This window comes from Bombus pascuorum, chromosome 13 (assembly GCF_905332965.1).
Source record: "Bombus pascuorum chromosome 13, iyBomPasc1.1, whole genome shotgun sequence".
In the NCBI taxonomy this organism is placed as follows: domain Eukaryota; kingdom Metazoa; phylum Arthropoda; class Insecta; order Hymenoptera; family Apidae; genus Bombus; species Bombus pascuorum.
In genome coordinates this window covers 10,953,142-10,967,998 of record NC_083500.1, presented here as the reverse complement: position 1 = coordinate 10,967,998, position 14,857 = coordinate 10,953,142, and the positions used below count along the sequence as shown (strand labels likewise).

General features: G+C 35.5%; 1 protein-coding gene across 1 annotated transcript in view; it reads left to right on the top strand.

The window, feature by feature from the left end:
- LOC132913749 (E3 ubiquitin-protein ligase Rnf220-like) overlaps positions 1-14,857 on the top strand; it is a 218,485-nt gene that overhangs the window by 5,104 nt on the left and 198,524 nt on the right. The window contains exon 3 of the mRNA XM_060972281.1: positions 7,629-8,187. Coding sequence (XP_060828264.1) covers positions 7,629-8,187 — 559 coding nt within the window. The remainder of the gene's footprint in view (positions 1-7,628; positions 8,188-14,857) is intronic.

Sequence of the window (14,857 nt, the reverse complement as noted above, 5' to 3'; positions counted from 1 at the left end):
TTTTACCAACGAATAATCAAAAATACGTGTGGTCATGGTAATGTCTCGTTATAGGTTGCACTCTTCGTTAACTTTCTTAATTAACTTCCACGGACATCTTCAAATTTTACCAACGAACAATCAAAAATACGTGTGGTCATGGTAATGTCTCGTTATAGGTTGCACTCTTCGTTAACTTTCTTAAGTAACTTCCACGGACATCTTCAAATTTTACCAACGAACAATCAAAAATACGTGTGGTCATGGTAATGTCTCGTTATAGGTTGCACTCTTCGTTAACTTTCTTAAGTAACATCCACGGACATCTTCAAATTTTACCAACGAACAATCAAAAATACGTGTAGTCATGGTGATGTCTCGTTATAGGTTGCACTCTTCGTTAACTTTCTTAATTAACATCCACGGACATCTTCAAATTTTACCAACGAACAATCAAAAATACGTGTGGTCATGTTAATGTCTCGTTACAGGTTGCACTCTTTGTTAACTTTCTTAATTAACATCCACGGACATCTTCAAATTTTACCAACGAACAATCAAAAATACGTGTGGTCATGGTAATGTCTCGTTATAGGTTGCAATCTTCGTTAACTTTCTTAAGTAACTTCCACGGACATCTTCAAATTTTACCAACGAACAATCAAAAATACGTGTGGTCATGGTAATGTCTCGTTATAGGTTGCACTCTTCGTTAACTTTCTTAATTAACTTTCGTGTACATCTTCAAATTTTACCAACGAACAATCAAAAATACGTGTGGTCATGGTAATGTCTCGTTATAGGTTGCACTCTTCGTTAACTTTCTTAATTAACTTTCGTGTACATCTTCAAATTTTAGCAACGAACAATCAAAAATACGTGTGGTCATGGTAATGTCTCGTTATAGGTTGCACTCTTCGTTAACTTTCTTAAGTAACATCCACGGACATCTTCAAATTTTACCAACGAACAATCAAAAATACGTGTGGTCATGGTAATGTCTCGTTATAGGTTGCACTCTTCGTTAACTTTCTTAATTAACATCCACGGACATCTTCAAATTTTACCAACGAACAATCAAAAATACGTGTGGTCATGGTGATGTCTCGTTATAGGTTGCACTCTTCGTTAACTTTCTTAATTAACTTTCATGTACATCTTCAAATTTTACCAACGAACAATCAAAAATACGTGTGGTCATGGTAATGTCTCGTTATAGGTTGCACTCTTCGTTAACTTTCTTAATTAACATCCACGGACATCTTCAAATTTTACCAACGAATAATCAAAAATACGTGTGGTCATGGTGATGTCTCGTTATAGGTTGCACTCTTCGTTAACTTTCTTAATTAACTTTCATGTACATCTTCAAATTTTACCAACGAACAATCAGAAATACGTGTGGTCATGGTAATGTCTCGTTATAGGTTGCACTCTTCGTTAACTTTCTTAATTAACATCCACGTACATCTTCAAATTTTACCAACGAATAATCAAAAATACGTGTGGTCATGGTAATGTCTCGTTATAGGTTGCACTCTTCGTTAACTTTCTTAAGTAACTTCCACGGACATCTTCAAATTTTACCAACGAACAATCAAAAATACGTGTGATCATGGTAATGTCTCGTTATAGTACCGATTTCCAAAATGCTTTACACGACACACACGATATGTATATGTCGATACCATCCCATGACAAAATCCGGAGTCGCTTAGTTGCCAACCCAATACTTAGAAATTTTCTGTCCCAAGTACTCGAGATGCTTACACGACGAGCCACTGTGTATAAGAGAAAAAGTCTCGAGTATTTTCTTATGAAAGATCGCAGCAACCATCATTGTGTAATTGAAGTAATAACGAATGACTAATAAATGAGTAATCGGACGAATGTAGAAATGCGGGCATCGACAAACGAGAACCTCATTTCCTCGTATAAAAGAATAATAAACTAATCGTGCCGTACTAATTCCCGTATAACTGGTCGGCTGCATCATTATTGCCTCGATGAAATGTTTATCCGGAAATCGCCTATCGGATGCGACGAGTTGGCGATTTTCTGCCAGCTTTTTAACCGTTTGCCCGGCAACTCCGTTTCCAGGAATAATATTAAAAAGGTCAGGAATCTTGATCGCTACAACCATTCGGCTCTCGGAATATATATCGAAATTGAAATGTAATAAGTTTAATTAAAATCACACATGGTGCTCGTGCCATGTATTAATCATAACTAATGACCGTGCGCCATGTAATTAATTTGTGATTTTTAATTAATCGCTCGGCAATGCATAACAATCGCTAACGATTTTTCCAAAAATACACCTTTGTCTGGACATTTTTACACCTACGCTTCGGTTACTATGAAATTTGTTACTTTCCGTCGGTAGCGTTACATTCTCGTACTTTTTCCTCCGATCAAACAGCTCGCGATAAAAGCGATTCTTGCACGTTGTTCTTATTCAAGAAAGCAGAAAAATATAGCATTTTCGATCCTGTTCGGTGTTTTTCAATCGTTTCAAAGAAAATACCCATCGTATCGCGTAATCGCTCGGCGCATCCGTAATTAGTTGTAATTAAATGACAAAGTTGTGCATCTCTGGATAAGAACTTTTCGTATTATTGTTTAAAAAGTCGCGTTTCGCAGGGGTCGAAAGTCTTTGTTGCGAGCTCTTTAATTTTTCGAGAAATTAAATTTAAATGTCCATAATCTCCACTTTCTTTTTTCTTTTGTAAATGTGTATTTTGTGATAGTAATCGAACTTTGAAATATTTGAATTTGTAGTTCTGTAAACTCGTAGTACGCTATTTTAAACCATATTTTCAATAGAATGTTTTCAACTAAGGGGGAGGTGGTAGCGTAATAAAAATAAACACGTTGAAAATGTTTTCCATGGAACTATGACATGTACGAAGATTGTGTGAGAGCTACGAGAATTTTTCAAGATATCGCATCTGAATTCTCCAGCATAAATTAACCAATAACGTCGAATATTTATAATATTTTAACAGCTGTAACTTGTAACTTGTAAATTCAACAATATCATTGATCGTCGATTTATAGTGCAACAGGCTCTTGTTAAATACAATTAAATCGAAAGTAGCTTTTAAAAAAGTTTTAAGAATGAATTTACTACAAATGAAAGGAACAGCTGTTAGGTATAAGAATTCGCAAATGTAGCGACTTTGTTGTCAAATTTCAACGTTTCTCTCGTCCGATTTTTAAATATATTTTTACGCACATCTAAACTATAAAATCGTACAAACGTAGCGTAAGCGTAGGATGTTGGGCAGAACACCCACGCGACCAGGAATATCGATTTGATAGTGCGTAAGCATTGTTCAAATATTAGTATTCGATTTTCGATCGGTAATAAGTAGATATGTTTCCATTTCTGTTTAAAATGCAATTGCTCTTTCGTAGAAATATTAACGGCTGATGCGGAACAGGCTGGATCATTCGCAGGAATTTTTCCATCCAACCAAATATCCTACGATCAGATGTATTTGTCAAAAACAAATTCCACTTAATATTTGTCCAACTCTAAATATGAATGTTTAGCGGTGTAATGACGATTCTATTTGTTGTTGGAAAGTGTGACACACAGCTATACAAAGGATGATCAATATTAAATCAAAATTAATGAAATACTGATGTCGCAAACATCACGTAGACAGATTATGCGACGCCGTGTCAATATTCCGTGTATATTATAAATACGAGTAGTGCGTCGATCCTGCCGAGTTCTTTGAGTTCTCCAGCCGATCGTATTTTTCTATCGTTGAAAAATTCGAAATTTTCGCGATACTTTTTTCCTAAGCGCAGGTACAAGATGCGATTCTTCGTTGCAATGTTTTGCTGCAATTTTTACTATGCGTAGGTTTTTTCGTTTATTTATTTTTTTTTTCTTTCTTTTTGAAGACCATGGTAGAGATAAAGTGTATAAATATGTTTGATAAAAAATATGAAATTTAATTTTATAGGAAAAACTTTGGTTCGAGTATAGATAATTTGTCTTTTATTCGTTTTTACTCGTTTTCATACTCGTGTCGTTTCGCGCAATATTCTTTGCAGTGGGCGAGATCGATAATTGATGAATGGAAAAACTGATTGCGTTAATAATTTAAAACAGAAAATTTGATAAACAGATAATTTGATGCATTAAATACAATTAGGGTAGGCGAATGATAAAACGTTATTCGTAATTAAAGTAGGTATTTTATTCGTGTGTAGCTTTTAAATAAATATATCCGAATTATAATATTTTTCTATATTATTCTTCCACGTATATTTACTTATTCGTTAAAATTTCATTTCAAGCAACCATTGTATTTCGTGTCCTCTCTGATTAACGAGGATATAGAAGAATAATATGGAATGGAAATTATTCTACAAGCTTGAGGAAATACTAATATCTACGTGTCTAATATACATCACGATAATAGTGTTTCGATGTTGTAAGTTGTAGTTCTGACGATAAATCCAACAGAAGACTATACTTAACGAAACAACGCAGAAATGATTGGACAACCTAATATTTATTCAATTAAAAAAAAAAAAAGAAATTCTTTTGACATCGTTATGCTAATGTAGCAGCGAGGAAAGGCGGTTTAATGTAAAAATTCAGTTTCATGGAAATATCGTGATGCTACACGTAGATTTGTATAGAATTCTTAACAGTCGTCCCTCTGATAATTCGATATTTCTCGTCTTCTAAAATAATACACAACAAAAATTGTTGTTCGTTTATTATCACCTTATGAAACAAAAGAAACTTTCCGGACAACCTAGTATTTATCCTAGTATGTTGTAAGTTGTAGAAAGAAAATTACATTGCAAATAATACACGGTTAGGCCATTTTTTCGTCGAAGAGAAGAGAAAATAAGAAATTTAATTAAATCGATGTGCAATATCACTGAACGATATAGAAATATATACCATTTCTTTCGAGGTCTATACACAATATTTTTGTTTCTACAAACTTTTTAGTGTTGGGTTGTTCGAAATGTTTCTTTGGTTTTTTAAGGAAATAATAGAGAGACAGTGTTTTTTGTTTTATATTAGTTTATTGAATTATGCACGAACGATATAATAGAAATAGAAGGAAATGGATGATTCAATAAAGTAGTATAAAACAGGAATTGTTGCTCATCTATTATCACCTTATGAAACAAAAGAAACTTTCCGGACAACCTAGTATTTATCCAATTAAAGAAAAAAAATAATTTTTGACATCGTTATATTAATGTACCAGCGAGGAAAGGTGGTTTAATGTAAAAATTCAGTTGCATGGAAATATCGTGATGCTACACGTAGATTTGTAAAGAATTCTTAACAGTCGTCCGTCTGATAACCCCATATTTCTCGTCTTCTAAAATAATACACAACAAAAATTGTTGTTCGTCTATCACCTTATGAAACGAAAGAAACTTTCCGGACAACCTAATATTTATCCAATTAGAAAAAAGATAATAATTTTTGACATCGTTATATTAATGTACTAGCGAGGAAGGACGGTTTAATGTAAAAATTCAGTTTCATGGAAATAACGTAATGCTACACGTAGATTTGTAAAGAATTCTTAACAATCGTCCCTCTGATAACCCGATATTTCTCCTCTTCTAAAATAATACAAAACAAAAATTGTTGTTCGTCTATCACCTTATGAAACGAAAACTACTTTCCGGACAACCTAATATTTATCCAATTAAAAGAAAAAAATAATTTTTGACATCGTTATATTAATGTACCAGCGAGGAAGGACGGTTTAATGTAAAAATTTAGTTGCATGGAAATATCGTGATGCTACACGTAGATTTGTAAAGAATTCTTAACAGTCGTCCCTCTGATAATTCGATATTTCTCGTCTTTTAAAATAATACAAAACAAAAATTGTTGTTCGTCTATCACCTTATGAAACGAAAACTATTTTCCGGACAACCTAATATTATGCAATTAGAAAAAAGATAATAATTTTTGACATTGTTATATTAATGTACCAGCGAGGAAGGACGTTTAATGTAAAAATTCAGTTGCATGGAAATATCGTGATGCTACACGCAGATTTGTAAAGAATTCTTAACAGTCGTCCATCTGATAATTCGATATTTCTCGTTTTCTAAAATATCCGGCAAAATTCATGGATAAAACTTGCGATATTATATAACCGGATATCTCATTTGCAGTATGCGGGTATTTCTATGAATTCGAGCACATTGAAATAGCGTATAATACCAAAGCAATATGGCATTATACTGTTAATAACGCGAAACCACTGTGTTATAATAATCCGTCAAAATGTGAAGCTTCCCCCCGTCAGTTGTATCATTCAATTCGCCGTGATTGACGAGTCTATTAAGCTGGCATAGTGAATGCCTCGATGGAAATCAACGAGTTCTGTTTTGTAACGTTTGTAATAATGGAACACCAGGCCACGGTAAATGTCATCGTTGCGAATCCACTCGATTGCGATCGAAATCTTTCAAACATTTAGTACACGTTGTGTTTGCCCTTTTCCGAAACCAGAAATTAAATTAACGTTATTACGTATTTTTAATAGAAACTGCGAGCGAACTCCATACGATAGCGATCTCTTCCTCTTGTCTTTTCTTTGGTACAGTGTTTTGGCGAGCGTAGCGACTAACGTAGGTAAAGTAAAAAAATAAAAAGCTTGAAACTGAAGCGTCTTACGCTCTGTTGCGTGTAAAGATGTTCGTTTCACGAATGAAGTTTCTTTTGGAAAATTGTTTAAATACTGCTCGAGCCACTGTACGTATTATATTTTTGGCAGATTTGTAGAATAACCTTGCAAGTATCTGTAATAAGATTTATAGTTGGAATTATAATTATCCTGGAACTTTGGAAAAATTTATGAGCAACGATCACGAAGATAGAGGAAAAACCATTTAAGTAAGAAATGTTTCCTAAAAATATATGAAGTAAATTGGCGTAAGATTTCTACACAGTACAGTATCAGATAATTAACGTACGGTCGTAATATCCAATTAGAAGCGTTTCCTTTCTTCAATTATGAATTGCAAAGCAGAAATTTGAAACGATTCGTGTAGTGAGTAAATTTAATATTAAAGCCTTTAATTACATTATATTATGTAGAATAATTAATATTTAAAATATTCTATAAACGGCAATTTCATTCATACTAGTTATTACGCGCTAGCTATAAACTTGAAAGAGTTTAATTATTCGAAGTTTGTTAATAAACTGGTTAATTAAGTAAAAAATAATACTTAAATAAGTTGAAAGCTTGAGATACGAGTTCTAAGATTCTAAACGTTCTTTCTTACATTAATTCGTACATACTTCGCTGCACCGAGTTTCATTCGTACAACAAAGCTTTAATTAGCTACAACGTTGCTTGTCTCATAATTAATAAATTATCGACGATAACTTCTATGTCCGCTTGTTTGTGTCATGGTAACCCAGTTCCATAGTATAAGCATAGAAATATAAATTTGTGTAAGTATCTACAATCTAACAAGCGCAAGTTACAAAAATAACATAGTCTACACCTAATTTTCTAATTAAGCTACAATCTACTAAAATCAACTAACGATCCAAGCACTTTTTCACGGTAGTGTATTTATCCCATAACAATCTCTCCGTGACTAATGATATTCTTTTTATTGTCCAGGTGACCGACTCGAAGGATCTCCAAGTGCCGTTCAGCACTGCGGCTTCTCTGGGTTACGGCCTCCATCATATGCTCCACTTGCCGCCGCAATTTTTGCACCCTCTGGATCACCGTTTACCGTTTGGAGGGTTCAGGCCTCTGGGGCCATCGGCTTTCGCTCCGCCGAGCAAGTGTCTGAAAGTAGAAACAGGAAACGGTCCGGTCACCGGTTCCGGTTTGCCAAGTATCGGCTCATTGTCGAGCATGTCGAACATGTTCTCGCCATCGTCCTTGTCCTCGGCCAGCGGAGGTGCCGTCGTCTCTGTTTCTGGAGCGTCGGCGAGCATCGGAGGCGTCGGAGGCGTCGGAGGCGTCGGAGGAGGTGCGAGCGCGGCAGCGGCACAGGAAGTCGCACCGCAGAGTCCCGCTGGCTCTACCAGCCGATCACCTACAGGGACCGGAACCGGTTCGGTTCCTAATCGCGGCACCACTCCGGAGGACGAGGATCGCGATGCGAATGCCACGCCTGGGTCCGAGAACACGGAAAGATCTACGCCCGAGGAGGGACGACCGTATCGACGTGAGTCCGCGTTTCCCATTTTGCTCTTCCTTCGTCTGCGAACAGTTGCGGATTTTTCTGCATTTGTGGCAAATTTAAGTACCGATCAACGTGTAAAATGTATACGGTTCCCACTGCGTCTGAATCTGTTAACGCTGCAACTACCAGCGTCGTCCAAGCGAATAATTCGTAATTCCTTGTAGAAAGTTCATAGATTTGTAATGGCATACTCTTACAATTAATTTTTGTACGAAGTATACGAGTAGAAGCTCGTATCTCTTACCGTATCGTAGACTTTGTTCTATTTCTTGCACTCTAATTTCCTTGAAACAAGTTTTCTACTTTTGTCATGGATAGCTTTATCGTTGATATCACTGATTCATTTACAATCTCACTGTATGTCGTTTATCAAGCGTACGTGATATATAAAAGTATATAAAATATTCAACATGAAGCTGTTGCGACAGTGGTTTTGCGAGGAAGACGTTTAGCTTCAGTTTTCTTGATCGTATCCGTAAAACTGTGAATTTCAAGGCAGAAAAATCCGCAATCTGTTCACGAGATTATTTGCTCTTGTAGTTACTCTCTAGATTTCCTTGATCCCTATCTGTCTAATCTTTTTCTCGTTCTCTTTCTCAATATTTTTTTGACATTTGTATTATTGGACACGGTCTTACGATCCTCAGTGTTTCGAATATAATGAAATCGTAACTAGCATAGAAAAAGATCCTGCGCTTTTATCTCCATGTTCTATCCTCTTTCTTAAAAGAAGTTAGGCGTTTAATTACATGAAAAAAAAAAAAAAGAGGAAACGAAAAGAACAAAATGATTAAAAGATTAAAAGTATAATTGAAAAGATAATCGCGCGCGTAAATATTTAATGCTGCGTTGTTTTTGTGTTTTCACTCGATGAAACATTTATCCACGATATTACAATTAATACATATTTTCCCTTTTATACGTGTAACGCGACGATGCATGGTTCGTTTACATTTTAAATACTGTGTTTTAGCTAGGATATCGTCTCAAGTTCGTTTCGCCAGTGTTTCCTATAATATCTATGAACAGATATCTTTAGTTTTCCTACCTTGAAACTCTCCTAGAAACCTAAGATTTCTCTCAGCGGCGATTAATAATTATTCATATTCATACATATTCATATTCGATATTGAATATTCGTATTTAGTTTTTATAATACCGTAGCAGATTCTGTGTCGGATAAATGACAGATGAAAAAATTCTTTATCGCGTGTAAGTTATACGAATGATAAATTAAATGAAACGAATAAGCGTAACATTGGTGGCGTTGAAACGTATTCGAATAATAAAAGAGTATCTTGCTACATCTAACAACGCAGCCGGTAGGTTTCATGATTTTTATGTTGACAAACGTTCTATGTATATACAAAGAGCAGCTGAAACGTATATAGGAATTTGCAGAGGAGGAACCACGAAGATTTGTATGCTTAATCTACCTAAGTCGTTTATTTGAATTCTCAGGGGCGCAACAGCTGTGTCGCGTCTGAAAGCTCACGCGGGCTTTGTTTCCATGTGTTTGCTTATTTTTCGGTACAGTCTTAATTACCGAAAGATAGAGCCATTCATTTTTCTCGGATACGATTCTCGCGGTGAACCATTCTTTCTTTTCTTTTTTTTTTTTCGCTACTCTCTCTCCTCCCCCCCTCTCTCTCTCTCTTTCTCGAGCTTAACGTTCATCCAGCATTTGGCGAGATTTTTATCGTTCATCCTCTTTGCGTTCGAAGAAAGTACTTTGTCCTTTCGTCGACCAAACAGTTCTCGCTCTGTAAATTCTTTCTCTTATTAAAACTGAAAACAGCAGGTAGCGGTCAGCTTTTCCTATAACTCTCTTTTCCTCTCTTTCTTTCTCTTTCACCGGCTGTCTGCTCGTTCCACCGCAGCTAATTTTCGTTTGATTGCGAGACGAGAAAAAAAAAAGGGGGTTGGAAAAGGTCGAAGGTGTGCAACCTTGGCGTCAAGCAGACTTTTTAGGTTTATTTTTCGAATGGTTCAGCGCCAGGATAACGATGTCCTTTGACCGTGGCGAACCCTATGACGTTAGCCGCGTCGCTAATTAGTCGATATTCACTTTGTGGCGGCGAGTCTGCGTTTCAGAAGGGACACCGATTCCGCAAAACTGCACTCAAGCGGTTTCGAATTGAAGATCCTTTTTTCCAACCGTGTAGATTTTTACGCCTGCCTCGTCCAACTGTATTTTCTTCTACGTTTTTCGATAATTATGTTCATGGTATAAACTTGCTTCTAATAAAGCTTCGCACGCTGCATAGCGTTCTCATCTCGTATACAGGGTGTTGCAGTCTTCCGCAACTACATATTTTCGGAATAACACTTGGGCTTCTAACATCGTCTGCTTTCGTTTATCCTGGCTTTCTGTAATCCAGATACGCCATTAGACCATTGATAATTTTCACCCAAGTGTACAGTTAACTCGATATCTGTTAATTATTTCCAAACATATCGGTTTTCTTGCAAATTCGCGTGCTTTCGCAATTCCAAATCCGAAACTCTACCTCAATGGATCATAGCCGGCACGAATAAACGTGATCATTCTACGAACAGGTAAAAAAGAATCGTAAGAGAAAATTAACGACGAGGTTGTTGATTTAACGAAACGACGAAAATAACGTTCGTGTTTGTGTATTACGCGGTATAGCGTTAAGACGATATCGACGTGTGTATGCGTGTAAAGATTTTTTTAACTGGTAGAAATTAATTGCGTAATCTACGTATAGAGTTGGAGAATTTGTGGGGAAAATCGTGAAATGATCAGCAAATAATTTGATCGTGCGCCTGTGAGCTGTTGGTGTGCGTTTTAAACGCAACGCTGCATCGTAAATGCTCGCATAGCCGCCCGCCCTTTTTGGTAGCCGCGCTCCAGAAGGGGCTTTCAATGTATCGATACCTACGCATGAAATATGTTCATAATCACGATTGACAGGGAATCATGGTAAATAGTCATTTGCTACTCCATTCGCGAATTTACATTACGCCTCTATTTGGATCTGACGGCGCAGAAAAATCTGCAATTAATATTAGTATGCTGGCTATGTATAACTATACGCGTAATCATCGACCTTTTGGCGATGCCGATGATTTATTATATTCCGTTACGGGTAAGCATTATTTCTGCTCTGTGTTATAATTAGAAAAGAAGAAGATTTATAAGGAAACTTGAAAGCGTCTACGAAGATTTACAAACAGACGGAATATTTCGATAAAGTACAGCGAAACAAAGGGAAGATCTGTTGGGTTTTCCTGTTTACAGTAAAATGAGTTTTAGTGTTGTCAGAGTAGTAGAAAACTAAGAATTAAACATTTTTCGAAAGATTTTATCCAACTAAATCGCATTATTTTCTTCGTGTTTTGTTATATATTTTACATGTTTGTCCAAATTGTACATATCCGTGTCATTTGAATTTCAATAATTCATTAGCCGGTATAGTGATATTAACTTGAGAATAAATACAATACACAAAGATATTTCTACTTACTGTTGGGTTTTCCTGCTTACAGTAAAATGAGTTTTAGTGTTATCAGAGTAGTAGAAAACTGAGAATTAAACATTTTTCGTAAAGATTTTATCCAACTAAATCGCATTATTTTCTTTATGTTTTGTTATATATTTTATATGTTTGTCCAAATTGTACATATCCGTGTCATTTGAATTTCAATATTTCATTAGTCGTCATAGTGATATTAACTTGAGAATAAATATAATACACAAAGATATTTCTACATACTGTTGGGTTTTCCTGCTTACAGTAAAATGAGTTTTAGTGTTATCAGAGTAGTAGGAAACTAAGAATTAAAAATTTTTCGAAAGATATTATCCAATTAAATCGCATTATTTTCTTCGTGTTTTGTTATATATTTTATATGTTTGTCCAAATTGTACATATCCGTGTCATTTGAATTTCAATATTTCATTAGCCGGCATAGTGATATTAACCTGAGAATAAATACAATACACAAAGATATTTCTACTTACTGTTGGGTTTTCCTGCTTACAGTAAAATGAGTTTTAGTGTTATCAGAGTAGTAGAAAACTGAGAATTAAACATTTTTCGAAAGATTTTATCCAACTAAATCGCATTATTTTCTTCGTGTTTTATATATTTGTCCAAATTGTACATATCCGTGTCATTTGAATTTCAATAATTCATTAGCCGGTATAGTGATATTAACTTGAGAATAAATACAATACACAAAGATATTTCTACTTACGAACGAAATCCATAAATACTATCGATTAATTACATTTTTCTATCAAAGTGACGAGAGATGGTTCGCGTGAGAAGAAACGGCTTTGGAATTTTCTATCGAAATCAAATCGATTATAGTGTGATCGTGGAACAGAGGCTAAAAGGGATAAAAAAAAAAAAAAAAAGCGAAAGGGCGGAGTAAGAGAGATATGAAATATGAGCACGGAAATGCAGATATTTGTCAGGAAATTGATAACTCGAATAAACTCGTCGCAAAACGTTCAAACAGTCTGCCAAACGGGACGATTTTACCTCTTCTCCCGGCAGCAAACCGAACTATGTACAGACATCGGTCGGCTACGGCAAATGCGTGATGCGTGTGCGTGTACGTGTGCACATCCTCGTATGCACCGCGTATTACGACGATTCGGTATAAAATTCACGCGCTACTCTGATATACTATTCGAACAACTGATTGTACACGAATTTTATAGCTATTTGTATTTTTCGCTAATTCCGTTGTGTAACTTTTGCAGAAATGTGGCATTACGCTGATTGCGCGTAGATTATACCGTAACTTCAGCATAACCGTGTTTTTCCACGTTGATCCCAATAATAAGATCATCATCGTTTTATACGATTTTCAGTTTGCGTTGGAAATATTATCGGTTACCTTTGCTCAATTATCATTAACATTTCGCGTCAGTTACATGCAAAAATCCGCACGTATATTCGTATTTCCCGCGATTCTCTGTTAAAAGCATAGTCTTCCCTATGGCAACGAGATATCGGCTTACTTTTCTTGTAAAATTTGGATTTGTAAGGAACACGATATTTTTTCCCCTCAATTTTTTCCCTAAAACGTAAGAAACTTGGGTGCAAGGTAACTGTAACATCGATCTCGATTTCGAGGTTCGTACATTTCGAACATCGAAACAGAATTTTACTTGCAATTGGTTTCTATGTTTTTGTAATTGCATTAAGTATATAAATATGGCTTAGTATTAAAGCCACGTTCGTTCAATCCGTTTAAACTTTATCCAGCGCTGTATGTACCGTGTGTCTTTCGCAGAAAATTTGCAACGTCAAATACAGCCAACGTCTGTGGATGTTCATACAATTTCTCATTGGCAAGGTGGTACATTAGTTTAACACTGATGCACGCCGTGCTTCGTTAACGATCAACGTTATTGGCCCATACTGATTTAGCCTCGGTTACCTAAAATTCATTCGCATTAAAGAATGATTGACGTATTCTGGCGTTTATACGATTTTACTGTAAAACCGTCCTAGTGACGCGTACGTTCTCTACGAAGACTAGCGCAATAATTTATCCTTAACGCGGTTTATTTTTAATAATTGGTCGTATAATCGGCGTATAATTTGTCAATTTGAATCAATTTGAATCAAGCAAACACTTTCATTTATAACTGTATCGTCGATCATTTGTCTGCTACGTGTACGATTTTTTCACGACGTTAAAACGATCAGCTATTTTATCATACAGTTTGATACGTTGTAGACATGTATATACCGTTTTGGAATATTTAATACGATTTTCAATAAAATTAGCTGGCATTGCGAGGCTCTCGACATATATTAATTCAAATATTTTTGGAATTTAGTTGACATAAAGAAATTTAAAATCCTCGCGCACGTATCTTTGCATGGCGAAATTTGTCTCAAAAAGTACATACAACTTTCGCGTCCGAATCAAGCAAACACTTCTTTCATTTGTAACTGTATCGTCGATCATTTGTCTGCTACGTGTACGATTTTTTCACGACGTTAAAACGATCAGCTATTTTATCATACAGTTTGATACATTGTAGACATATATATACCGTTTTGGAATATTTAATACGATTTTCAATAAAATTAGCTGGCATTGCGAGGCTCTCGACATATATTAATTCAAATATTTTTGGAATTTAGTTGACATAAAGAAATTTAAAATCCTTGCGCACGTATCTTTGCATGGCGAAATTTGTCTCAAAAAGTACATACAACTTTCGCGTCCGAATCAAGCAAACACTTCTTTCATTTGTAACTGTGTCGTCGATCATTTGTCTGCTACGTGTACGATTTTTTCACGACGTTAAAACGATCAGCTATTTTATCATACAGTTTGATACATTGTAGACATGTATATACTGTTTTGGAATATTTAATACGATTTTCAATAAAATTAGCTGGCATTGCGAGGCTCTCGACATATATTAATTCAAATATTTTTGGAATTTAGTTGACATAAAGAAATTTAAAATCCTTGCATACGTATCTTTGCATGGCGAAATTTGTCTCAAAAAGTACATACAACTTTCGCGTCCGAATCAAGCAAACATTTCTTTCATTTGTAACTGTGTCGTCGATCATTTGTCTGCTACGTGTACGATTTTTTCACGACGTTGAAACGATCAGCTATTTTATCATACAGTTTGATACGTTGT